The 24,728-nt window shown below is 41.3% G+C and overlaps 1 protein-coding gene and 1 long non-coding RNA gene across 5 annotated transcripts in view; one reads left to right on the forward strand and one right to left on the reverse strand.

Moving 5' to 3' along the window:
* LOC311112027 lies at positions 1-15,465 on the reverse strand. Its single transcript, XR_014610823.1, has 3 exons — positions 15,304-15,465; positions 4,451-4,503; positions 1-425 (listed from the first exon to the last, which is right to left on the reverse strand). It is a non-coding gene; the product is annotated as an uncharacterized lncRNA (long non-coding RNA).
* Positions 14,928-24,728, forward strand: part of sts (steroid sulfatase (microsomal), isozyme S) — a 14,300-nt gene continuing 4,499 nt past the window's right edge. Inside the window, exons 1-5 of one of the 4 annotated variants that reach the window (XM_084154986.1) lie at positions 14,928-15,067; positions 21,330-21,498; positions 21,705-21,826; positions 22,265-22,387; positions 22,936-23,102. In XM_084154986.1, the coding sequence (XP_084011112.1) occupies positions 21,344-21,498; positions 21,705-21,826; positions 22,265-22,387; positions 22,936-23,102 (567 nt within the window). In that variant the 5' untranslated portion in view covers positions 14,928-15,067; positions 21,330-21,343. Of the gene's footprint in view, positions 15,068-15,523; positions 15,616-16,271; positions 16,477-21,016; positions 21,499-21,704; positions 21,827-22,264; positions 22,388-22,935; positions 23,103-24,728 lie in introns of those variants that run through there. The other 3 variants (XM_084154989.1, XM_084154988.1, XM_084154987.1) reach the window with 3 other exon arrangements.

The raw sequence follows: 24,728 nt of genomic DNA on the forward strand, positions 1-24,728 counted from the left end.
TAGGCACATTTACTATTTAATGCAACAGATTTTGTGACAGAACTATCGGTAGAGTTGAAATGATGGAAACACATTGAACATTAGATTTCTATTCTGTACATGAAAACTTAAGTGTGTGTGCACTACGTCATCACGCACTAATTATTATCTGCAACAAGTCAGTTTGATGGAAACAACTTGTGGGAAAATGCGCATCTTTTTTAAATGCAGATTTGAGAATATTCACATGAAAATCTTTTGCCAAATTGGATGGAAACCTAGCTTATGACAGGTAACGGTGTAAAACACTTGTATGAACAGTAAACGGCTGAATGCTCTAGTATACACTGTACTGGGAGTCCTGAAAGGCCTTGCTGCGAACATAACCACCTCTATCCAGCTCCATCTTGGTTCAAGAGTATGGTCCCTCATGTTTATGACCTTCCCTAGGGAGGGAGAGAGAGAGAGAGAGAAAGGAGGTAGACAGAGGGAGAGAGCGAGGAGGATGGAGGAAAAAGAGAACATATGGGATATATATCAAAAGAGTTTAGAAGGCATGGTTAAAATATAAAAATATATTTCACATATTTCTTTGACTCTTTTGGCACCTAGCAACAAACTTCAATATCCTAGCTACTAATTAACTTCAAAATACATATTTTCAGCATTATGACCTTCCCTCACCTGATGATGAAGGAACTACAGATGGAAAGTAGCTATTAGCTAAATCTGGTTGAAACACATCATTTCTCAGTGCTCTGAGACTTATGTTTTTGTTGTGCATTGTCCCTGCTAAACCATTGTAATAAATACAAAATAAATGATACCTCCACCTTTGTCCAATGTTTTTACTACCATGACATGAATGTGTAACCTCATTTGGAATTTTCATATTCAGAATATGAACAAATCTTTCATTATCATTCTACAAGGATCTCCTCCTAACTGAGGAAATAGTCCGTCATTATATGTCAAGCTAATAGCCCAACGGCTCTGTTGAGTAATGTGTTAAGGGAGGCTGTTTTCCAAAACACATAAAATCTTGTGTGGTTTAGAAGAATTTATGCAAACCAACTCCTAAGAGTCAACTTAAAAGCGGGTCTTGTATGTTTTTAAAAAAAATGACCCATGTGAAATGTATGTTTCAGTGAGTCAGAATGATCTGACACCACATTGAGCTGTGGGGTTAGTAGGCTTGCAAAGAGAGGGTTTATTACTGGAAAACTTTCAATGTTTACCAGCAAAGTACCAGAATTTTGGTAACTTTCAAGGATTTTATGTAATTTATCACAAGACATCTAGTAGCCCTTTTGGGTACTTCAGATTATCACAGGTGTCTGTAATTATCTCCGACCCTCTGTGTGGCCTCAGCACATGTAAAATATATAAAATAATCAAATGAGATGATAAAAAAAAAATATATATATATATATATATATAATGACTACGCTGTAAATATTATCCTAAATATAAACCATCAACTTAGTGAATATCATTGCTGTCAGTGGAGGCTCCTCAGAGGAGGAAGGGGAGGACCATCCTCCTCAGTGAATTTCAGAAATACAAACATAGTGAAACATTTAAAAAAGTTCTCATTTTTAGATAACACTATACTAAATATATTAATGTCACCAAATAATTGATTAAAACACACTGTTTTGCAATGAAGGTCTACAGTACCCCCAACAGCACTCTATAGGGTAGCGCCATGGTGTAGCTGGAGGACAGCTAGTTTCCATCCTCCTCTGGGTACATTAACTTCAATACAAAACCTAGGAGGCTTGTGGTTCTCACCCCCTTCCATAGACTTGCACAGTAATCATGACAACTTCTGGAAGATGTCCTCCAACCTATCAGAGCTCTTGCAGCATGAACTGCTGATATAATTAGCTGTCTATGGCATGTAATGGCAGAGGGAGAGCAAGAGAGATGAGGCAGAAACATAGATGGAGAGATGGAGAAAGAGAGGAGGAAGGAAGGAAGGAAGGAAGGAAGGAAGGAAGGAAGGAAGGAAGGAAGGAAGGAAGGAAGGAAGGAAGGAAGGAAGGAAGGAAGGAAGGAAGGAAGGAAGGAAGGAAGGAAGGAAGGAAGGAAGGAAGGAAAACATATGGGATGTATATGAAAGTTTAGACAGCATGGTTAAAATATTAAAATATTTTTCACATATTTCTTTAACTCTTCTAGCAACTAACTTCAGAATCATTCTTTATCATTCTACAAGGTCATCTTCGTGACTGAGGAAATATCCAATGTCGATATTTCAAGCTTATGTTACTGTATATATTCATGTTATACTGGTAACTGCCAAAATAATGGAAACACGTGAGTAAATGAGGGATACAAATCATATAGAAAGCAGGTGCTTCCACACAGGTGTAGTTCCTGAGTTAACTAAGCAATTAACATGCCATCATGCTTAGGGTCATGTATTAAAATGATGGGCAGGCCATTATTTTGGCAATTATTGTGGGTACCATGGCTATGCCCCCATAGGATGGCAATGCCCCCATCCACAGGGCACGAGTGGTAACTAAATGGTTTGATGAACATGAAAACGATGTAAACCATATACCATGGCTGTCTCAGTCACCAGATCTCAACCCAATTGAACACTTATGGGTGATTCTGGAGTGGCACCTTAGACAGCGTTTTCCAACCCATCAACAAAACACAAAATTATGGAATTTTGCGTAGAAGAATGGTGTCGCATCCCTCATAGAGTTCCAGACACTTGTAGAATATATGCCAAGGTGCAGTGAAGCTGTTCTGGCTTGTGGTGGCCCAACGCCCTATTAAGACACTTTATGTTGGTGTTTCCTGTATTTGGGCAGTTACCTGTATATTAACGTGTTAACGGAGGCTGTTTTCCCAAACACAAAATCTTGTGTGGTTTAGAGGATTTTTTTCAAACCAACTCCTCAGAGTCAACTTCAAAGCAGCTATTGCATGTTTTTTAAATGGCCCATGTGAAATGTATGTTGAAATGAGTCAGAATGATCTGACACCTCACTGAGCTGTGGGGTTAGGATTGGCTGAGAGCAGCATGGTGCCCGGAGAGGAATGCTTTATGTTCCCGTTATGTTTGTTACAGAGAGAGGCATTCATTCCTTTCATTATTAAAAATTGCTCTTTTGAGAGAATGCAACATCTGTTAGGGACTCGCTAGGCCTGAAGTGTGAGAGGAGGAGGATGGAGGCTGCCTCTCTCCTCCCTTGTTCAGGACATCAGCATGGTCCTCTACCATTGGATCTGTTGGCTGGTTGTGATAACATTACATTATGGGGTAACATAACATAACATAGCCTAACATAAGGCTTTACAAAGGAATTCATTGTGGCACGATACAGTTGACAACATGCATACAGTATACTTACTGTAGTATTTCTATTGTTTTTTTCTTATCCAATACACTATACACTAGAACCTTTCATGTAACTACAAATCATATAGTGTGCAATATTGATGGCAAAACACATGTAGACAGCAAGAATGCTATCCGAGTGGATTGTGAGTGAGTGAGTGCCTTGCTTGTTGAGTAGTGAGCGGGCACAATGTACAAGGACAAGCATTACTAGCAGATTGAATTAGGAACGCTCCTGTTTATTCTAATGTGTAAAAAGTCCTTGAAATGGAAGTGTAATTTCCAATGTAATCTAATATGATGTGCTCTGGATTGTAAAGGGGGACCTTTCTCTCTGTCTCTCCCTTTCTCTTTCTGTTTCTCTCCCCCCTCTCTCTCCATCCCCCCCTTCTCTCTCGCTCTTTCCTCTTTCTTGCTCTCTCCCTCTCTCTTAGGGGACACCCATGATCTGTTGTGATGCATGCACAATATTGAGATGCTGGAAATTCTAATCCAGAGACACAGCCTGTCAGTAAGGCGGACAGTCTAGGGTCCAGACTGACTGAGCATATCCCTCTAATAAAAGCAGAGATGATACTCTGGGTTATCTCAGGGAGGTGCTTATGGATGAGAAATGCATTGTGTGTAATTTATGGGATGGTTTATAGCTCATTGTTTTTAAACTCAGCAATAGGGCAACAATGATTTATTGTACATGCAGGAGCAGCACTTTGTTATAGTACTGGTGTGCACCACTCATACATAACGTATACGGTTTAAACGATTTTCTATGATCACATTTTTACAAGCTCACCATGGTAACTGCATTTTTTACCTGTAGAATGAATAGTAGCTTGAAGAAGTTTATGTACCGTTTTATTATGGAATATGTATGCGGTTAGGAACTACAGGGCAATGGCAACACCCTGTATAACAGTGGTGGGTGTTGGAGATGCTGTGCTGTCTGTAAACCCTGGCTGGGTTGATTAAGTGGGCTGGGAGTAAAATACTTCACCTTCATTCTTCACTGGACCTACAAGACAATGAAACAGCAGACTTCACCTCGAGGCATTTTCTGTCTCCCCTTGTTTTGAAACGCTGTGTTGAAGGTGATCAACTCATTCAACTCACCTGCGCTCTATCTTTAATCCTGACAGGATTTTCTTCTTTTCGAACAATGAGCACTGCGATCAGCCAAAAGAGAGAGAACGAGAGTGATTAATTACTTCAGGAAGAAAGACAGAGAAAGAGAGAGAGATGGAGAGAGGGATAGAGAGGGAGAGAGAGAGAGAGAGAGAGAGAGATAGATGATAAAGAGAGATTGAGAGAGAGAGAGAGAGAGAGAGATGGAAAGTGAGAGAGAAAGATGGAAAGTGAGAGAGAGAGAGAGACAGAGAGGGTGAGAAAGAGGGAGAGAGAGGGGGGGGGGGGGGGGGTGATGGCAGCTCTGATAGGCTGATAAAGCACGCATTGACACTTAATCTAAACCAGAGGCGCTGGCAGCAGCAGTTAGAAGCGATGAGGATTCAAGGTAATACATTACAAATGGACGTTCTTCCAAAGCTGTTATGCCAAAAGCAGGGTTTAACACGTGTGTAAGAAAAGTATATGCATGCCAAAATAGAGAAAAGTAAATTGGAACAGTAGATACAATACCACACCATAGGGATGGTTAAATAATAAAATATGTATGTAGAAGTATGTAGATACTCTGCACGATTAAATCTAGCCTTGAGTCCCAGGCTTCATCACAAATGAGATTAGGAAGGATGGCATCGCGAGACTAGCTTAAACCACATTTCCTCATTCTCTTTGGTCTGCTATGTGTACTAAGCCAGTCATGAATGTCCTTGTGACGGTGATAGTGAGAGCTAGGTCACCACTACAGAAGTCTACTGTGCTGGGGTCCAACCATACAACCTTGGCCGCATTGATCCACATTCCTATTCACTTAGCAGCAGGCCAACAACGCCGCACATCAATGTTCTAACTGACCAACTCATTAAATATAGTATTGATTGATCGGGTCTGTTGCACATAAGGGGTATCTGAGCTCCAATTGTCACGTTTATGGAGATTAACATGTCTTTGAGTAAGTGTCAGCACAGTATGTGTAAAGCATACTCACTGTGACTGTAGAATTAGAAAGTAGAGCATAGAAATTAGAATAATTCTGTGGCTGTGAGCCTGTGACTGCATTTCTGAGGAGATGACAGGATATTTGATGTGGAAAATTAATACTCGAAAATGAAAGTGTGACCTGACTTAGGGTTTCCATCAACACGGACACGGATACTGTACCCTAACCAAGGAGGAGATGAATCAAAGAGCATGACATTCTATACTGTATTTTCCACCTTCCTCGTCAGTGAACTATTAAAAGTGTTACAGCAGATGGACTGAGAAAACATCAGCTTGAGTGTAGACATGATATCAAAGTTCAGACACACTTGCACGCATATCGGCTCTCACCCACTTACTCACGCACGCACACACGTACACATGCACACACACTCTAACCCTCACCCCCTCACACACATACACGATTGCGTGCGACAATTCCCCTTAGAACATCCGCAGCCTCTTTGAAAAGAGAATTTGGCGGTTTCATAATTCTGATTTGTGCTTCATGGCAGATGTCCTGCATGTGTTCTTCAGGGATCTATAACTTGTACACTTCCAACAGTAAGGAAGAGGCCTAGCAGAGGATATTCCCATTGGAAGAGCTGCTTCTAACGCTGATAGACTCAGGCTGCCTCCCAAATGACACCTCAGGCTGCCTCCCAAATGACACCCTATTCCCTATTTAGTGCACTATTTAGGGAAGAGGATGCCATTTGGGATGGAGCCTCAGAACAGTAGGTCTCCGAAGAGCTTGCAGCCTGACCCACAGATATTGATACACTTTAATATCACATAGTATTGCATGAAATCTGGCCTCTCCTCTGCATTTCCATTATGCCTATTAATGTTTAGGTGCTTATAATATGGTAGGTATTGAACAAATGGTAGAGACACTTTACATGTGTAATAATCACTGAACTCTGCCTCCCATCTGATGGCATCTTCAGAGAATCATTCATTAGTTCATACAAACAAATCAGGACCTTTTACGATATTGACAATATAAAGACAAACTTGAGTCTCTGCCCTGGCCTCTATGGTCTTTGTTCACGTTCAGCGTTCACATCGATAAGAAAACAAATGGAGTTCCTTTCCAGCGTAGAGGAATAGAGTCAGAGCTGTCCTCAGTAGAGATGAATGATTAGAGCTGGGTGCCTTGTTTCTCTCCCGTCTCCTTCCTGTAATACTAATGATGTGGTTATACACATCAGATTTGTACAAGGCTTGTGATCCACTGCCAGTTACCCCATTCAACACTAGGCTACTTTCCTCTAGATTTATGTTTTACATTACAACCACTACTATGTAACCTACAGCCACTACAGTACATACATGCTGAGAAATACTGGGAAGTTACATGTTAGCTAGAATTGACAGACTTCTATTTTTGTTAATTTTTTGTTTATTATAATTAATTGTAATTGTTCACTTTGTCATTGCTCAAAAGCTTTATTTTACAGTAATGATATCACTGTTGTTAGATGATCCTAATGACAGTTAATTATGAGTTATTGATAGACAAGCACCGCTGGCTATAAGTCAGCACTGCAGGCGTGTGTGTTCATCGATTTTTATTTGATGTGCTGTCAGGGATCTGAAGCCTGGCCAGCTCAGTAAAGGACAAAGTCATAGTTAGTCACAGTTATAATTAATTATTAACCTACTTACAGTAGAGCGCTGCTGTTAGTTTTAGTTCATTATGCAGTGGTCTAGTAAACATTTCTATTGGTTAATCTAGGAAAGTGGCCAGCCCACAGGGTCTTTGAGACAAAGGTGGTGCATTTTGAGAATATACTATAACAGGGGAACACTGTTTCAGGATTCCACAGTGTGACTAGCTGTGTCAAATAGATTGTTCCAGTTTGAGAGGAAGAACATAAATGTGTCTGCCTGCTGTCTTAGTAAAGTCCTCCATTTGTGTGAGATTGAGGTAGTTGGACTCTAGTTGTTTCAACAAAATATGATTAAGTAACTGGTTCCACAGCCTTTTGTTTTGTTTACTCAACTTTTCAGTCAAAGTGTTACCTGAACGTAACATTTTTAAATGGCCCACACTTAGCTACAACATGAGAAAACTATAGGCAAAAATTAAGTCAATTTAAAATGATGTGTTTGCTCAAATTGTCTTCTAGTCCTGTGTAGCTCAGTTGGTAGCACATGGCACTTGCAACGTGAGGGTTGTGGGTTTGATTACCACGGGGGACCAGTATGAAAATGTATGCACTCACTACTGTAAGTCGCTCTGGATAAGAGCATCTGCTAAATTACTTCATTAAACTAGTAACTATTATTTGGGCATCTTACCTAAAAAAAGGCTGTGACACTAGTTACACAGTGCTATTAACATACAATGTTTTCAACTTACATATTTGACACAAATGATTACATGGTGTATGTTCATTTACAGTAATTTATATTCAACATGTCCTCACCTGGGATTTGAACTCGCAACCTCTTGGTTCTCAGCATTCCAAGCTTCCTGCTATGCCACCATGTCTGTGTCAATAACAGATTTCACCTGTACTGCTACACGTTGCACTTCAAAGTAAATATCAGCTCTGTTAAAAGTACACTCAAGAAAAATATTCTATTCATCATAGTGATTAAGGAGTAACATTAAAACAGACTAATATGCCCCACCAGAAAACTATATGACAACAATGATGAGAGAAGAGTCAGATTAACTGGAATTTACATACACATGGTGGAGTAGCAGGAAGATTGGAATGCCATGAACCAAGAGGTTATGAGTTCAAATCCCAGTTGAGAGAACATGTTAAATAATAATTACTGTATAAATGAACATGCACAATATAGTAATGTTAAAAGCGCTGTGTGTGGAACCAGTTGCACAACTTTCTGTAGTTAAGATGCTCAAATAATAATTTCTAGTTGAATGGACAAATTTAGCAAACATAATTTTAAATGTTAAAAATATTTTGCCTAAGTTTTCTCAAGTTGGTGCTACAGTGCTTTCAGAAAGTATTCACACCCCTTGGCTATTTCCACATTTTGTTGTGTTACAGCCTGATTTAAAATGTATTACATTTAGATTTTGTGTCACTGATCTAACTCAGTTGCTGGAGAGGAAGGAAACCATTCAGGGATTTCACCATGAGGCCAATGGTGATTTTAAACCAGTTTCAGAGTTAAATGGCTGTGATAGGAGACAACTGAGGATGAATCAACAACATTGTAGTTACTCCTCAATACTAACCTAAATGACAGAGTGAAAAGAAGGAAGCCTGCACAGAATAAAAATACTCCAAAACATGCATGCAGATTGCAATAAGGCACTAAATTAATGCTGCAAAGAATATGGCAAATAAATAAACTTTTTGTCCTCAATAAAAAGCATTATGTTTTGGGAAAATCCAACACAACACATCACTGACTAACAGTCTTCATATTTTCAAGCATGCTGGTGGCTGCATCATGTTATGGGAATGCTTGTCATCGGAAAGGAATAGGGAGTTTTTTTAGGATACAAAATAAATGATATAGAGCTAAGAACAGGCAAAAATCCTAGAGGAAAACCTGGTTCAGTCTGCTTTCCAACAGACACTGGGAGACAAATCCACCTTTCAGCAGGACAATAACCTAAAACGCAAGGCCATCTATAACCTGGAGATGACGTTGAATGTTTTTGAGTGGCCTAGTTACAGTTTTGACTTACATCACCATGAAAATCTATAGCAAGTCTTGAAAATGGCTGTCTAGCAATTATCAACAACCAACTTGACAGAGCTTGAAGAATTTGAAAAATAATAAATGGGCAAATATTGGACTATCCAGGTTTGCAAAGCTCTTAGAGACTTACCCAGAAAGACTCACAGCGTTAGACTCACTGCCAAAGTTGATTCTAACATGTATTGACTCAGGGGGTTGAATCTTTATCTAATCAAAATATTATAATTTCATTTTCCAATAATAAATACAAAATATATAATTTTTCTTCCACTTTGACATTACAGTGTATTTTATGTAGATTGTTGACAAAAAAAGACAATTAAATCCATTTTAATCCCACTTTGTAACACAACAAAATGTGGAAAAAGTCAAGGTGTAATAAATACTCAAGGAAAAAAGGTGTAGATTCACGTGCAGACCACGGCAGGTGTTTATTTTGCCTTCGCAGAAGGCAGGAATCGTGGTCACAGGCAGGCAATGGTCATACACAGGTAGGCAAACAGGCTGGTGAAACAAAACTAGAACTGGCTATAACTGGTTCTCACAAACGAGCTAGGAAAAGGCTTAGTAGAGTCAAAACGAACAATACCTCACAAGGCACAAACAGAATGAACTGAACTAAATAAGGAGCTGATGAGACCAGGTGAGTAACTAACACAGGTGAAATCAATGAACAAAAATGAAAGACAGGGCTACGTTCAAGAGCACAAAGAAACAGGGCTATGTACAAGAACACAAGGTGAACTAAGAAAATAAATACAGAACCTTACACAAGGGTTGTGAATACTTTCTGGATGCACTGTAAGTTTGGGCCAACTTTTTTTTAGTTCAGGTAACACTTGGACCGAAAAGTAGAGTAAACAAAAAAAAGGCTGTGGAACCAGTTACGTAATATATTAATTAGTTGAAACAACACGATTTGTGCATGTTTTTTTTATTACAGTGTGCAGGCTGTTGCGGTATTGGAGATGGAAATCAAATTACTTGTTTTCAAATGGAAGTAAGACTGGGTAATCAGTCCTCACGTTCGGTGGTTAGTTCAGGCTGTGTGTACCAAAGGTCAAATAGGGGGTGCTAATATTTGTCCTGTTTCACTGCATGTACAAGTGGGTAACCTGTATGAGTGTGAGGTTTGAACTGGAAATGTGTTTTTTTGCATATCCCAACTCCCCCTGAGACACCCTCGGAGAGTGGGGTCATGGCCAGGGATCAGCCATTATTGACCCCGACCCTGGGGCTAAGTGCCTTGCTCAAGGGCAGATCGGCAGATTTCTTTCACCTTGTCAGCTCGGGGACTCAAACTAGAAACCTTTTGGTTACTGGTCCAACGCTTTAACCGCTGCCAATCAAGGGAGTATTTTGTTTACCTTGTTGTTGAGGTACTTAATGTTAAACCACCAAACTGTTACAATGTTCAATATTTAACAGTTGCACATGCATTGTGTGTGTGTGCAGTACTGCTGGGATCCTCATGCACAAGCCTGGTCTGTGCTTCAGTGCTAATTCTGTTGAAAGTCAATCACACAGCTCTGACAAACAGCTTAAGGCCTTGTGTGTCTTTCACGCCTTCGACCTAAACCCTGCTTGTGAGCGATGAGGTTTAGCCACCCCACTGTGAAAACCACAGAACAGCCCTCAGATATTTGACTGAACAGCACAAAAAACAACTCTCCAAAATGAATGGCCTCAAATGAAACCTCGATAGTTGTTTCCTGCCCACATATCTGGCATTTTATATCTGCCCGCACCCAATCATACTTTTGGTCTTCTTGTTTTTGTGATACTTCATTCAAATGCTTTTGGTCTTTATAGGGATGTGAGTACTCATAATTCCAATTAGACTTTATAGAGAGTGTCTGATTCCAGTTCAAATACGGCATAACTGTGAACAAAATCAAACACACTAACCATCTGTTGTGGTTGCGGCATGACCAGAGGGCTGCAGACAAATGAATGCATCAAGTCAAAAGCTTTTCGCTGGCTTGAACATCAAGTGAAAAAGACCCTTTTGACTGCACTGTGAAACCACTTGAACAGTTTGTCCCTGACTTTTATTCTGATAGTCATGTACATGTAAACAGGAAGACAATTGTTTTCAGTTGCTATCCATTTAGGAAAATGTATGATAAACCCTCAAAAACATTATAGTCTTGTTATTGCTTCAGGGTCACCCAAAGGCAGACAAACGTAAGAGCATCGGATACCCAATTTATTTTGATAGTTCCAGTATGAATGCCCCAGTATGCCACAGAAGTAGGTCCAATGACTGTCAGTGGAACAGTATAGTCAGTGGAATTGCAGACAACATGAACTAAGGATCGTTGTAGAAATAAAATCAGATATAAATCATTTAATTTATTTTGTTGAAATTACTCCACCCTATTAGTTATTTCATTTTTCCTCTCCTGACACAAGGGACAATTTGAAAGAGATCTCTGCATATTGTTCCTGCTTTCTCTATTTGTGATCAAAGAGAGCGCATGAATGACAAGATCTTATGTTTTCAATATGGCAACGTGTGAGGATGCCAACAATGAGGATTCCTGCAAATGTTTCTGAGTCATGGAGGTGTACCGTAAGAGATGACCACAAACACTCTACCTCACCTCTCGGTCTGTCACCACCATGAGTGAGGGATGCCTGAGCTGTCCCTATCCAGGTGTGCTGTCAATGACCAGTATGATACAGTCTCGATGGGGTTAGAGAGAGAGAAAGAGAGACAACAGAAAGAAAGAGAGACAACAGAGAGAGAGAGAGAGAGAGAGAGAGAGAGAGAGAGAGAGAGAGAGAGAGAGAGAGAGACAACAGAGAAAGAGACAGAGAAAGACAGAGAGAGAAAGACAGAGAAAACGAGAACAAGAGAGAGACGCACGACCCTAACCATACCCTGAGTCTGTTATCACCCTGGGTGGGCAGGCAGGACCCCCAGAGCCAGGAGGAGGAGAGGCCCTCAGGGGCTATGGACACTCTTACAGGTCATCTGTTGTCACTGAGAACCAGTCATGAACCATTCACATATCACATATCAAACGAAACCTGGCCCAGGCTGATAGGGGGAGGCCCTGGACCTCACAGGGTGATGAGTGAATGTGTCCCAGACCCAAAGAAATGGAGCTGCATATTGGGGGGATCTTGGTGGGGAGGGGAATGTCTACAAGCCAAGCCACGTTATGAAGAGTTTGTCTTTGAGTATCAGTCAATCAATCACATTTATTTATAAAGCCCTTTTTACATCAGCAGATGTCACAAAGTGCTATACAAAAACCCAGCCTAAAACCCCAAACAGCAAGCGATGAAGATGTAGAAGGGGTGTTTGTCTTTGAAAGATGCTGGTGAAGCTGACAGAGCTCCATTAAAAGAGGAAGACATAAGCTGACTCAATGGCAAACACTAATAAATCACTGCATACTGTGCTGAAATTGTTTTTACACAGCTCTCATTGTAAGAGGTCTTGAACTGGAAGATCTGCTGTGCAATGCTGCTCCCTGCTGGTGACATAGCCATACCATGTTGAATATCAAAATAATATACCTTGTATCAAACTACAGTGCACAATGTGCATTTTGTAATTACCAACATTTTTTCTAATATCATCAATATTACTGTTGAACCAATAGAAATGCTTCAATCACTAATTAGCACAGCATTACATTTGACATTTTAGTCATTTAGCAGACACTCTTTTCCAGAGCGACTTCCAGTTAGTGAGTGCAGCATCAAAGTGATGTTGTAGTGACTGTTCAGGTTCATCACTCTCCTGATTTTCTGTGTTGTCAGACAGCTAGTGTATAATCAGTCTAATTACAGAAACGTTTTCTGGGCTGGAGCTCGATTCCCTGTGGTACTGTCTTGTCACCATCAGCCCGTGATTCTGTGAATTATAGTACAATGGATACACCATAGATAGAACTTGTTTCATCTCTATGGGATGCACATTCTGTGAACAATGTACAATGGACACACATTCAGAAGAGACTCTCTCTCTCTCTCTCTCTCTCTCTCTCTCTCTCTCTCTCTCTCTCTCTCTCTCTCTCTCTCTCTCTCTCTCTCTCTCTCTCTCTCTCTCTCTCTCTCTCTCTCTCTCTCTCTCTGAGAGTGAGTGTACTATTAATTCATGAGTGTGTTTGACGGGGCTGCCGCCAAAGGTGTGTGTGGATGCATGAAGAACAGAGATGATCACAGAATCCGAGGAGCTCAAACCTGGGCTCACATACAGCTACGCTTACATCTGACAATATCACACAGTGTTGGAGTTGTACTGTAGGTGCCTTACATCAACTTGAATTGGAATACCTTTCATAACCAATGGTGCGTCTTTTTGTAATGGGAGTGGACATGAACCTAGCAGTAATTGCTATAGTCTCATTGTACTGTACATGCTGGGGCCAGAGAGAAAGCCCATGTTAGAAAGAGGTCTGTCAGTGATTGTGTCTTTGAAGAGGCCTTGGATAGGAAGAACAGAACAGACGTTAATGCTTTGATACTGGCTGCCGAGCCGTGTGTTATGCTGATTGGACTGCGGGGGCCAGACAGCCAATAGGATGTGTCCTGAATGCTCATGAACACAGCTAATGGTGTGAGTCCTAAGGCAGACAATATACGGAGCGACAAACCTGTCAGGGCCTAGTTCATGTATGCATGGCATACAGAGTGATTTATGACACACCACACACATGCAGGCATTTGTACACACACACACACACACACACCTTGTAATATATACATCTAACATTGGTGGAAATGTGTTGCACTTGGATCCTTATAGGAAAAGTCGTTGAAGATGGTCCAACAACCTACACAGAAGTTTGACTTTATGGACTAAAGAACATATCTGATTCTACTCAATATCTAAGTGGGCAGGAAAATGTAGGGTTTTACTGGGTAGTCGGTAGGACAGGCCTATTAAATGATCAGTTAAGAGTTTCAAACTTCTCATCCCATTGCTCTGCAATATATGACTTAGACAACAGATGACAGTATGTATCCATATGAGACCAGAACTGGGAGAGAGGAGGCACAGAGACATAGTTCTCTCCTAGGAATAAGTTGCAGAAATACAGAAAAAATAAACGGATAAATGGAAAATCCCTTAACAGATTTGTATTACAAACGGCTGTAAGAAATGAAAAGCTGTGTCACAAACAAACACCCTCACCATCCATGAATCAAAATCTAAGCTATCTTTTCATAAGGGTATATATTCCAATGGAAATATCGTATTACCATTTCCTCAATTGCAAATTTCACATGGTTGAAATATTTCCATGAAAAGCAATTGATGTGTTTGTGGGATTTCACCCCACTCTTCTTTTCAGTCAGTCATGTGCTTCTCCTGTGGAGTGCAGCTCAACATCAAAATACTAATCAGCTTGCAAGCATCAATACAAAAATCTCACCCTAAAGCTCTACATTTTGTCATGAGTATTTAGACTTCAGGGACACTCATCTGCAACCATGCATACTAGTTAACCACTTTGCTGAGGGATTTACAGTGTTAATAATTCATATTTGATAGACAAAAACAGCACAAGTGTGAATATTCAATATTACTCATATCACAGTGTGATCAAAGAGTCTGTTCTGAGAGTCAACCACATATAATTAGAATGGGAAGTAATTCTAGAAGTAATAGAATTTAGAAGTCATTCTAATTCTATGGTCAATCCTCTGACCAGTGTGTGAACCAGACTTGACCTGCCATCACAGTTTCCTTTTTCGACAGTATCTAACAGATAACTGGTCAATGCCTGTAGACCAGTTCAGTTCATCCAATCACAGACAATGATAACATCATCTGGTTCTACAGCACATCTAAGGCATTCCTATTCTATTCCTCCTATTGATGTATAACAGTCATGTCCCATTCTGCTAGAGGGGTAGAGAGGGTCAAGTCAAGAGCATCAAGAAGATACGGCTGGGAACTATGTCTTCAAGGTAGGGACAATAGCATTGGTCAGAAACTGAAAAGTGAATATTGTGATTGTATGCCTACTCAGAGAGCCATGATGTAACCCCTGTTTGCAGTGTTCTACTGTATGCCTATGTCAGAGTAAATTACATTTACTAAAATATGAATTGTAAAGGTGCAATCTGTAATATATCACCCTGTGAATTCGTCATTTTAACTAGTGAAATAGAATTATAGATTTTTTTGAAGAATATTGTCTTACCTTATAAATATGATCCACTAGCGTGGGCTTCCTGACCTTATGTTCCTGACACAAAGGGTATCTAAACATGTTAAATAAATATTGGCAGGGATTAAGGCTGCACATTGGATTGTAGGATTGCACCATAGAGGGTTGAAATCTACAGTATTTTAGCCTTGATTTCACTAGATTTAGGCAGCACACAGGTCACCTAAAATAGTTAGATAAACCATAATCCAATGAGACTGCTTCATTCCTAGTCACATGACAGTTGATAACAAACTTACTTCCTGTTTCTAGTAGAAACATTTCGAGACATACATATCCACAAAGGTAGGATTTGAACGAATTGGTGTCGTAGTAAATATTAAAATGTTATAGCTTGGTCTGACTAAAATCTTGTGCATGACCCATTTTAATGTTAGGAGCTTGTTTTCAATCAATGCTGTTCCAATGCAAGAACAATGGACAGAGCCAATATCTTCTCAAGGACAACACCCACGCCACAGGCCACAATCTGGTTGCTCCCCACGAGACTTTCCTTTGAGAACATACACACATTCACACACACATCTCCATGCATACGCACACTCATCCTCATGCCTCACGAGTTACGCACACACACAAACTGCACTTCTTTCTACTGGTCGGGTGCCTAGGGCAGAGGACTCTGCCGTGCACAAAATGGGGCTTCTACTCTGGACAGAGCAGACCCGCCTCCTACGCCTCCGGAACCAATCAAGGGACTAGAAGAAGGACCCCTTCCTTTGTGTTGCATTGTATAAAGTAATGCTGAAAACTCTGTTTTTGATCCCTTTTCAACTGTCTCCATAAGAGGCAACTGAAATGGGTCCATGCATGTAGCTTGAGCAGATACCAGCTATCTCTGTGTTTAATAAACTGCCTTTTGCTTAAACATATTCCTCTCCGTCTAGCGTCGTTGGTTCTGTACTTCCTCTCCTGTATGGTTTCACCAACATTGGCAACAGCAAAGTATTCTGTCTATTCAACAGCTATCTATTTGTTGGTATTTTTGGAAATTGTTGAACGCATATTGCTTGGAGGAGCGTTCCTATTGAACTTGCAGGATAACTGTAGGCAGTAGCCACCGTGGGAGTCAATACTGGGTGTCAAAACCTCGTTCTGTATCCAAGTTGTCTTCTGAGTTGGACTGGCCTATGCTTTCTGTTACCGGTTGGTAGCCAGCTAATACTCAGGAACCTTTTTTTGACTTTGGAACAAACACATTAATGCTTAGCCAATAACCACTTTACTTCTTACATTCTTCTGCTCAGCAAGAAGAATGTAAGAGCCAATAACCCCCCCCCCCCCCCCCCCCCCCCCCCCCACACACACACACACACATTATCTCTCTCTCTCTCTCTCTCTTTATAATCTAGCTTGACAATATAGTATTGATTGCTACAGAAGTATATGGCGAGACAGCAGGCATGTACCGTCTGCATGCCTGTTTGTGTTTGGCCTTGTAACTTAGACCCATCATGTTATTGGTTTCTGAGCAAGGTGGTGAGGAAATGCAGACATGGTGAAGTAAATGGTGAAGAAACAGATAGCATGACTGCAGATTGATAGCAAGAAGCCCAAACAGATATCATATCTGTCTAAAACATAATCATTTCAAACCTTGCTTACCATTGTATACGATCACATATATCTCTCTATTATGGGTGGGAATACTTTCGAGCAGATTTCCAAAATTAAAATCACATGGAGCTGATTTGCTGGTGTTTTTTTTACAGTCTTTTATGTCCAAATAAAATCACCCGTGGGCCAGTTGGGGGAACCCTGGCCTAAACTGTAGCTATCTATGGTTTCTCAGAAACTCTACAGACCCTCAGTAGGGCTCTAAAATTGATATTTGCCCCGTTCAAAAGTAGTACACTATATAGGGTATAGGGTGCCATTTGGGACGTATACAGTCGTGGTCAAAAGTTTTGAGAATGACACAAGTATTGGTCTTCACAATGTTCGCTGCTTAAGTGTTGTGAGATATTTTTGTCAGATGTTACTATGGTATACTGAAGTATAATTACAAGCATTCCATAAGTGTCAAAGGCTTTTATTGAGAATTACATTAAGTTTATGCAAAGAGTCAATATTTGCAGTGTTGACCCTTCTTTTTCAAGACCTCTGCAATCCGCCCTGGCATGCTGTCAATTAACTTCTGGGCCACATCCTGACTGATGACAGCTCATTCTTGCATAATCAATGCTTGGAGTTTGTCAGAATTTGTGGGTTTTTGTTTGTCCACCCGCCTCTTGAGGATCGACCACAAGTTCTCAATGGGATTAAGGTCTGGGGAGTTTCCTGGCCATGGACCCAAAATGTCGATGTTTTGTTCCCCGAGCCACTTAGTTATCACTTTTGCCTTATGGCAAGGTGCTCCATCATGCTGGAAAAGGCATTGGTCGTCACCAAACTGTTCTTGGAAGGTTGGGAGAAGTTGCTCTCGGAGGATGTGTTGGTACCATTGTTTATTCATGGCTGTGTTCTTAGGCAAAATTGTGAGTGAGCCCACTCCCTTGGCTGAGAAGCAACCCCACACATGAATGGTCTCAGGATGCATGACACAGGACTGATGGTAGCGCTCACCTTGTCTTCTCCGGACAAGGTGTTTTCCGGATGCCCCAAACAATCGGAAAGGGGATTCATCAGAGAAAATGACTTTACCCCAGTCCTCAGCAGTCCAATCCCTGTACCTTTTGCAGAATATCAGTCTGTCCCTGATGTTTTTCCTGTAGAGAAGTGGCTTCTTTGCTGCCCTTATTGACACCAGGGCATCCTCCAAAAGTCTTCGCCTCATTGTGCGTGCAGATGCACTCACACATGCCCGCTGCCATTCCTGAGCAAGCTCTGCACTGGTGGTGTCCCGATCCCGCAGCTGAATCAACTTTAGGAGACGGTCCTGGCGCTTGCTGGACTTTCTTGGGCGCCCTGACGCCTTCTTCACAACAATTGAACCTCTCTCCTTGAAGTTCTTGATGATCCGATAAATGGTTGATTTAGGTGCAATCTTACTAGCAGCAATATCCTTGCCTGTGAAGCCCATTTTGTGCAAAGCAATGATGACGGCACGTGTTTCCTTGCAGGTAACCATGGTTAACAGAGGAAGAACAATGATTTCTAACACCACCCTCCTTTTAAAGCTTGCAGTCTGTTATTCTAACTCAATCAGCATGACAGAGTGATCTCCAGCCTTGTCCTCGTCAACACTCTCACCTGTGTTAACGAGAGAATCACTGACATGATGGCAGCTGGTCCTTTTGTGGCAGGGCTGAAATGCAGTGGAAATGTTTTTGGGGGATTAAGTTCATTTTCATGGCAAAGAGGGACTTTGCAATTAATTGCAATTCATCTGATCACTCTTCATGACATTCTGGAGTATATGCAAATTGCCATCATCAAAACTGAGGCAGCAGACTTTGTGAAAATTAGTATTTGTGTCATTCTCAAATCTTTTGACCACGATTGTACTTAGTAACATTGGCTCTAGCGCTCTTCAAAAATCAAAGTTTATTGGTCGCGTACACAGATTAGCAGGTGTTAAAATGTCAAATAATTAAACTGTAAGGAGAGAAAAAAGACAAGAAATCAAGAACGGCGGGACAAATCTGATTAGCAAGCCAAATAGCACTGTAGCAGTCATCAAATGCAATCTACAGTGGGGAGAACAAGTATTTGATACACTGCCGATTTTGCAGGTTTTCCTACTTACAAAGCATGTAGAGGTCTGTAATTTTTATCATAGGTACACTTCAACTGTGAGAGACGGAATCTAAAACAAAAATCCAGAAAATCACATTGTATGATTTTTAAGTAATTCATTTGCATTTTATTGCATGACATAAGTATTTGATCACCTACCAACCAGTAAGAATTCCGGCTCTCACAGACCTGTTAGTTTTTCTTTAAGAAGCCCTCCTGTTCTCCACTCATTACCTGTATAAACTGCACCTGTTTGAACTCGTTACCTGTATAAAAGACACATGTCCACACACTCAATCAAACAGACTCCAACCTCTCCAGAATGGCCAAGACCAGAGAGCTGTGTAAGGACATCAGGGATAAAATTGTAGACCTGCACAAGGCTGGGATGGGCTACAGGACAATAGGCAAGCAGCTTGGTGAGAAGGCAACAACTGTTGGCGCAATTATTAGAAAATGGAAGAAGTTCAAGATGACGGTTAATTACCCTCGGTCTGGGGTTCCATGCAAGATCTCACCTCGTGGGGCATCAATGATCATGAGGAAGGTGAGGGATCAGCCCAGAACTACACGGCAGGACCTGGTCAATGACCTGAAGAGAGCTGGGACCACAGTCTCAAAGAAAACCATTAGTAACACACTACGCCGTCATGGATTAAAATCCTGCAGCGCACGCAAGGTCCCCCTGCTCAAGCCAGCGCATGTCCAGGCCCGTCTGAATTTTGCCAATGACCATCTGGATGATCCAGAGGAGGAATGGGAGAAGGTCGTGTGGTCTGATGAGACAAAAATAGAGCTTTTTGGTCTAAACTCCACTCGCCGTGTTTGGAGGAAGAAGAAGGATGAGTACAACCCCAAGAACACTATCCCAACCGTGAAGCATGGAGGTGGAAACATTATTCTTTGGGGATGCTTTTCTGCAAAGGGGACAGGACGACTGCACCGTATTGATGGGAGGATGGATGGGGCCATGTATCGCGAGATCTTGGCCAACAACCTCCTTCCCTCAGTAAGAGCATTGAAGATGGGTCGTGGCTGGGTCTTCCAGCATGACAACGACCCGAAACACACAGCCAGGGAAACTAAGGAGTGGCTCCGTAAGAAGCACCTCAAGGTCCTGGAGTGGCCTAGCCAGTCTCCAGACCTGAACCCAATAGAAAATCTTTGGAGGGAGCTGAAAGTCCGTATTGCCCAGCGACAGCCCCGAAACCTGAAGGATCTGGAGAAGGTCTGTATGGAGGAGTGGGCCAAAATCCCTGCTGCAGTGTGTGCAAACCTGGTCAAGACCTACAGGAAACGTATGATCTCTGTAATTGCAAACAAAGGTTTCTGTACCAAATATTAAGTTCTGCTTTTCTGATGTATCAAATACTAATGTCATGCAATAAAATGCAAATTAATTACTTAAAAATCATACAATGTGATTTTCTGGATTTTTGTTTTAGATTCCGTCGCTCACAGTTGAAGTGTACCTATGATAAAAAATTACGGGCCTCTACATGCTTTGTAAGTAGGAAACACTGCCGATTTTGCAGGTTATCAAATACTTGTTCTCCCCACTGTATTTATATGTACACCGGATTAACACAAGATCAACTAAGAATGATATGTACAGCAGTATATATATTAGTGTAAGCTATGTCACGAATCCAGTGTGTAAATAAATGTGCGCTGTGTATAAACAGTGTAACTAAAATACAATGTACAGTAGTATAAATAATTATTATGATGTGCTATGTCGGGGATAAAGTATTTAAATAGACAGTGTGAAACGGGAAGTGATCTGTGGTTCAGTGTGTGTGTGTGTGTGTGTATGTGCGTGTGTTTGTGATTATGAAGTGTTTGTGTGCATCACCTGGTAGATGGCTAGTGATGGCTGATGGCCTGGTAATAGAAACAGTTTTTTAGTCTCTCTGTCTTAGCTTTGATGCACCTGTACTGTCTCTGTCTGTCGGATGGTAGCAAAGTGAACAGTCTGTGGCTCGGGTTGCTGAGGTCCTTAATGATTTTCTTGACCTTCCTTTGACACCGGGTGCTGTAGATTTCCTGGAGGGCAGGCAGCGTGCCCCGGTTGATGCGTTGGACTGCCCGCGTTACCCTCTGGAGAGCCATGCAGTTGAGGGCGGAGCAGTTGCCGTACCAGGCGGTGATGGAGCCTAACAAAATGCTCTCAATGTTGCATCTGTAGAAGTTTGAGGGTCTTAGGGGCAATGCCGAATTTCTTCAGTAACCACGATGACGGTGTGCTCAGTGATGTGCACGCCGAGGAACTTGATGCTTTTGACCCTATCCAAGTATTGCCTCTGTCTCTGGTTCTCCAGTGTTACCTTGAAAAATGAAGTCCACATGGATCCCATGCTGTCTTGGTCTACTGTTGTTGTTTGACGTGTGCTGTGCCTTGAATGATGACAAAAGGCCTAATTTTGTCCTGATGATGGTCGACGACTTGGGGATTGGAGACTTGGGCTGCTATGGGAACACAACCTTGCGGTAAGTTACAGTGATGTAAACTGCAACAGGCTTTTTATGTTCTATCCCATGTTTCTAAGCATGTCATTCCTGCATTACATTTACTTATCATTTGTAGTTGTGATTCCAAACAAAAATGTCCATCCTCGGAAGACACCTTTAAAACATGACTAAAACGCCTCCTTCCAGATGATGAGCCCTACCGTGTTGTGTTGTTGTGTCTGCAGGACCCCCAACATCGACATGCTGGCTCAGGAGGGGGTGAGGCTGACGCAGCACATCGCTGCTGCCCCCCTCTGTACGCCCAGTAGGGCAGCCTTTCTGACAGGCCGATACCCAATACGATCTGGTGAGGCGAGACATAAACAACAAATCAAATCAAATGTTAGATGTCACATGCGCCGAACGGGCGTAGACTTTACCGTGAAATAGTAAAAATAGTAATACAATAGTAATAAAATATACTACAACAACAACAACAACAAGAGCTCAATGTATAGCCTACCTCCTGGGGTTTGACACAAAGCTTTGCCTAGTAGTATTATTTGATCACTTAACAGATCACTAGCTAGTATTGATAGGCCGAACTAGTATTATGTAGCGTTAGCTATGCATTAGTAAGGCTAAGTGGAGTGAACAGCTCATAGAACATGATAAATAGCATGTTCACCACAATGCAGCAGGATGAATAGTACATCATCATTCCACTGTATGATTTTATACTTTTGTTACTCTCTCCACTTTGTGATTTGATATCAATTTTTGATCCTATTTTTGTCTTGAACAGGTATGGCCGGCCTTGGACAGTTAGGGGTGTATGTTATCTCTGCTGCATCTGGCGGTCTTCCCAGTGAAGAAGTCACCTTTGCCAAGGTCGCCAAACGACAGGGCTACGAGACTGCTCTCATAGGTGAGCCAAAGTCCTCTCCTTTGTTTTTCTTTGATACTATGTAAAGCGTCTTTAGGTCCATGAAAAACTGTACATATAACCCATTTATTATCGTCATGAGTCTGTATCAATACTTCTCACTTTGGGAATAGGGAACACGCGTGAGCAGTGACAGTTAATTTGATTGGTTGCAGCAATGTGTCTGTTTTGTTGTTTGAATGTCTTTTCAATTCTGACTGTATAGCTATAGCTACATGATTGATTTGATTTTAATAGTATAATAGCTTTCATATTCAAATTGGCTTCTCAATGGTTGTCCAGACAACAGACTAAAGTACATTTACATTTGAGTTGACATTCAAGGTCTTGTTCTTTGATGTACAACATCCTCACAGGCTTTTCAGTAACCCAAGTTGACATATTATTAAATGTAATAATTGGCATCATCTGCCTTTTTTCTCCACTGTTGAAAACACTTTACGTGTGGTAATTTAAGGCCGTTGTTCTTTGTAGATGCCTCAAGTTGCCAGTTTATATGGTCCATCATCTGCCCCTTCACTCCACTGTAGGAAAATGGCACCTTGGTCTTAACTGTGAGAGGAACGACGACTACTGTCACCACCCCAGTGCTCACGGCTTCGACCACTTCTACGGTATAACCCTGACCAACCTGCGTGACTGTCAGCCCGGCCACGGCTCCATCTTTACCAATGTCAGAGCACACATACCCTTCAAGGTGATGTACAGTATACAATGCATTTTTATGATATACAATATTTTGGTTTAATCATTAAATTGTTAGGAGCATATACAGTGGCTTGTGAACGTATTCACCCCCCTTGGCATTTTTCCTATTTTGTTGCCTTACAACCTGGAATTAAAATGGATTTTGGGGGGGGTTGTATCATTTGATTTACACAACATGCCTACCACTTTGAAGATGCAAAATATTTCTTCCTATGAAACAAACAAGAAATAAGACAAAACAAAAGAACTTGAGCATGCATAACTATTCACCACCCAAAGTCAATACTTTGTAGAGCCACCTTTTGCAGCAATTACAGCTGCAAGTCTCTTGTGGTATGTCTCTATAAGCTTAGCACATCTAGCCACTGGGATTTTTGCCCATTCTTCAAGGCAAAACTGCTCCAGCTCCTTCAAGTTGGATGGGTTCCGCTGGTGTACAGCAATCTTTAAGTCATACCACAGATTCTCAATTGGATTGAGGTCTGGGCTTTGACTAGGCCATTCCAAGACATTTAAATGTTTCCCCTTAAACCACTCAAGTGTTGCTTTAGCAGTATGCTTAGGGTCATTGTCCTGCTGGAGGGTGAACCTCCGCCCCAGTCTCAAATCTCTGGAAGACTGAAACAGGTTTCCCTCAAGAATTTCCCTGTATTTAGCGCCATCCATCATTCCTTAAATTCTGACCAGTTTCCCAGTCCCTGCTGGTGAAAAACATGGTGTTCTCGGGGTGATGAGAGGTGTTTTCCTTGATGGCAGAACAATTTATTTTAGTCTCATCTGACCAGAGTACCTTCTTCCATATGTTTGGGGAGTCTCCCACATGCCTTTTGGCGAACACCAAACGTGTTTGCTTATTTTTTTCTTTAAGCAATGGCTTTTTTCTGGCCACCGTGTACAGCTTAAAGTGGTCCTATGGACAGATACTCCAATCTCTCCGCTGTGGAGCTTTGCAGCTCCTTCAGGGTTATCTTTGGTCTCTTTGTTGCCTCTCTGATTAATGCTCTCCTTGCCTGGTCCGTGAGTTTTGGTGGGCGGCCCTCTCTTGGCAGGTTTGTTGTGGTGCCATATTCTTTCCATTTCTTAATAATGGATTTAATGGTGCTCCGTGGGATGTTCAAAGTTTCTAATATTTTTTTATAACCCAACCCTGATCTGTACTTCTCCACAACTTTGTCCCTGACCTGTTTGGAGAGCTGCTTGGTCTTTATGGTGGCGCTTGCTTGGTGGTGCCCCTTGCTTAGTGGTGTTGCAGACTCTGGGGCCTTTCAGAACAGGTGTGTATATATACTGAAATCATGTGACACTTAGATTGCACACAGGTGGACTTTATTTAACTAATTTTGTGACTTCTGAAGGTAATTGGTTGCACCAGATCTTATTTAGGGGCTTCATAGCAAAGGGGGTGAATACATATGCACGCACCACTTTTCCGTTATTAATTTTTTTGAAACAAGTAATTTTTTCCATTTCACTTCACCAATTTGGACTATTTTGTGTATGTCCATTACATGAAATCCAAATAAAAATCAATTTAAATTACAGGTTGTAATGCAACAAAATAGGAAAAACGCCAAGGGGGGATGAATACTTTTGCAAGGCACTGTACAGAGTGTCT

Source organism: Coregonus lavaretus, assembly GCF_964263955.1.
Source record: "Coregonus lavaretus genome assembly, chromosome: 38".
Lineage (NCBI taxonomy): Eukaryota > Metazoa > Chordata > Actinopteri > Salmoniformes > Salmonidae > Coregonus > Coregonus lavaretus.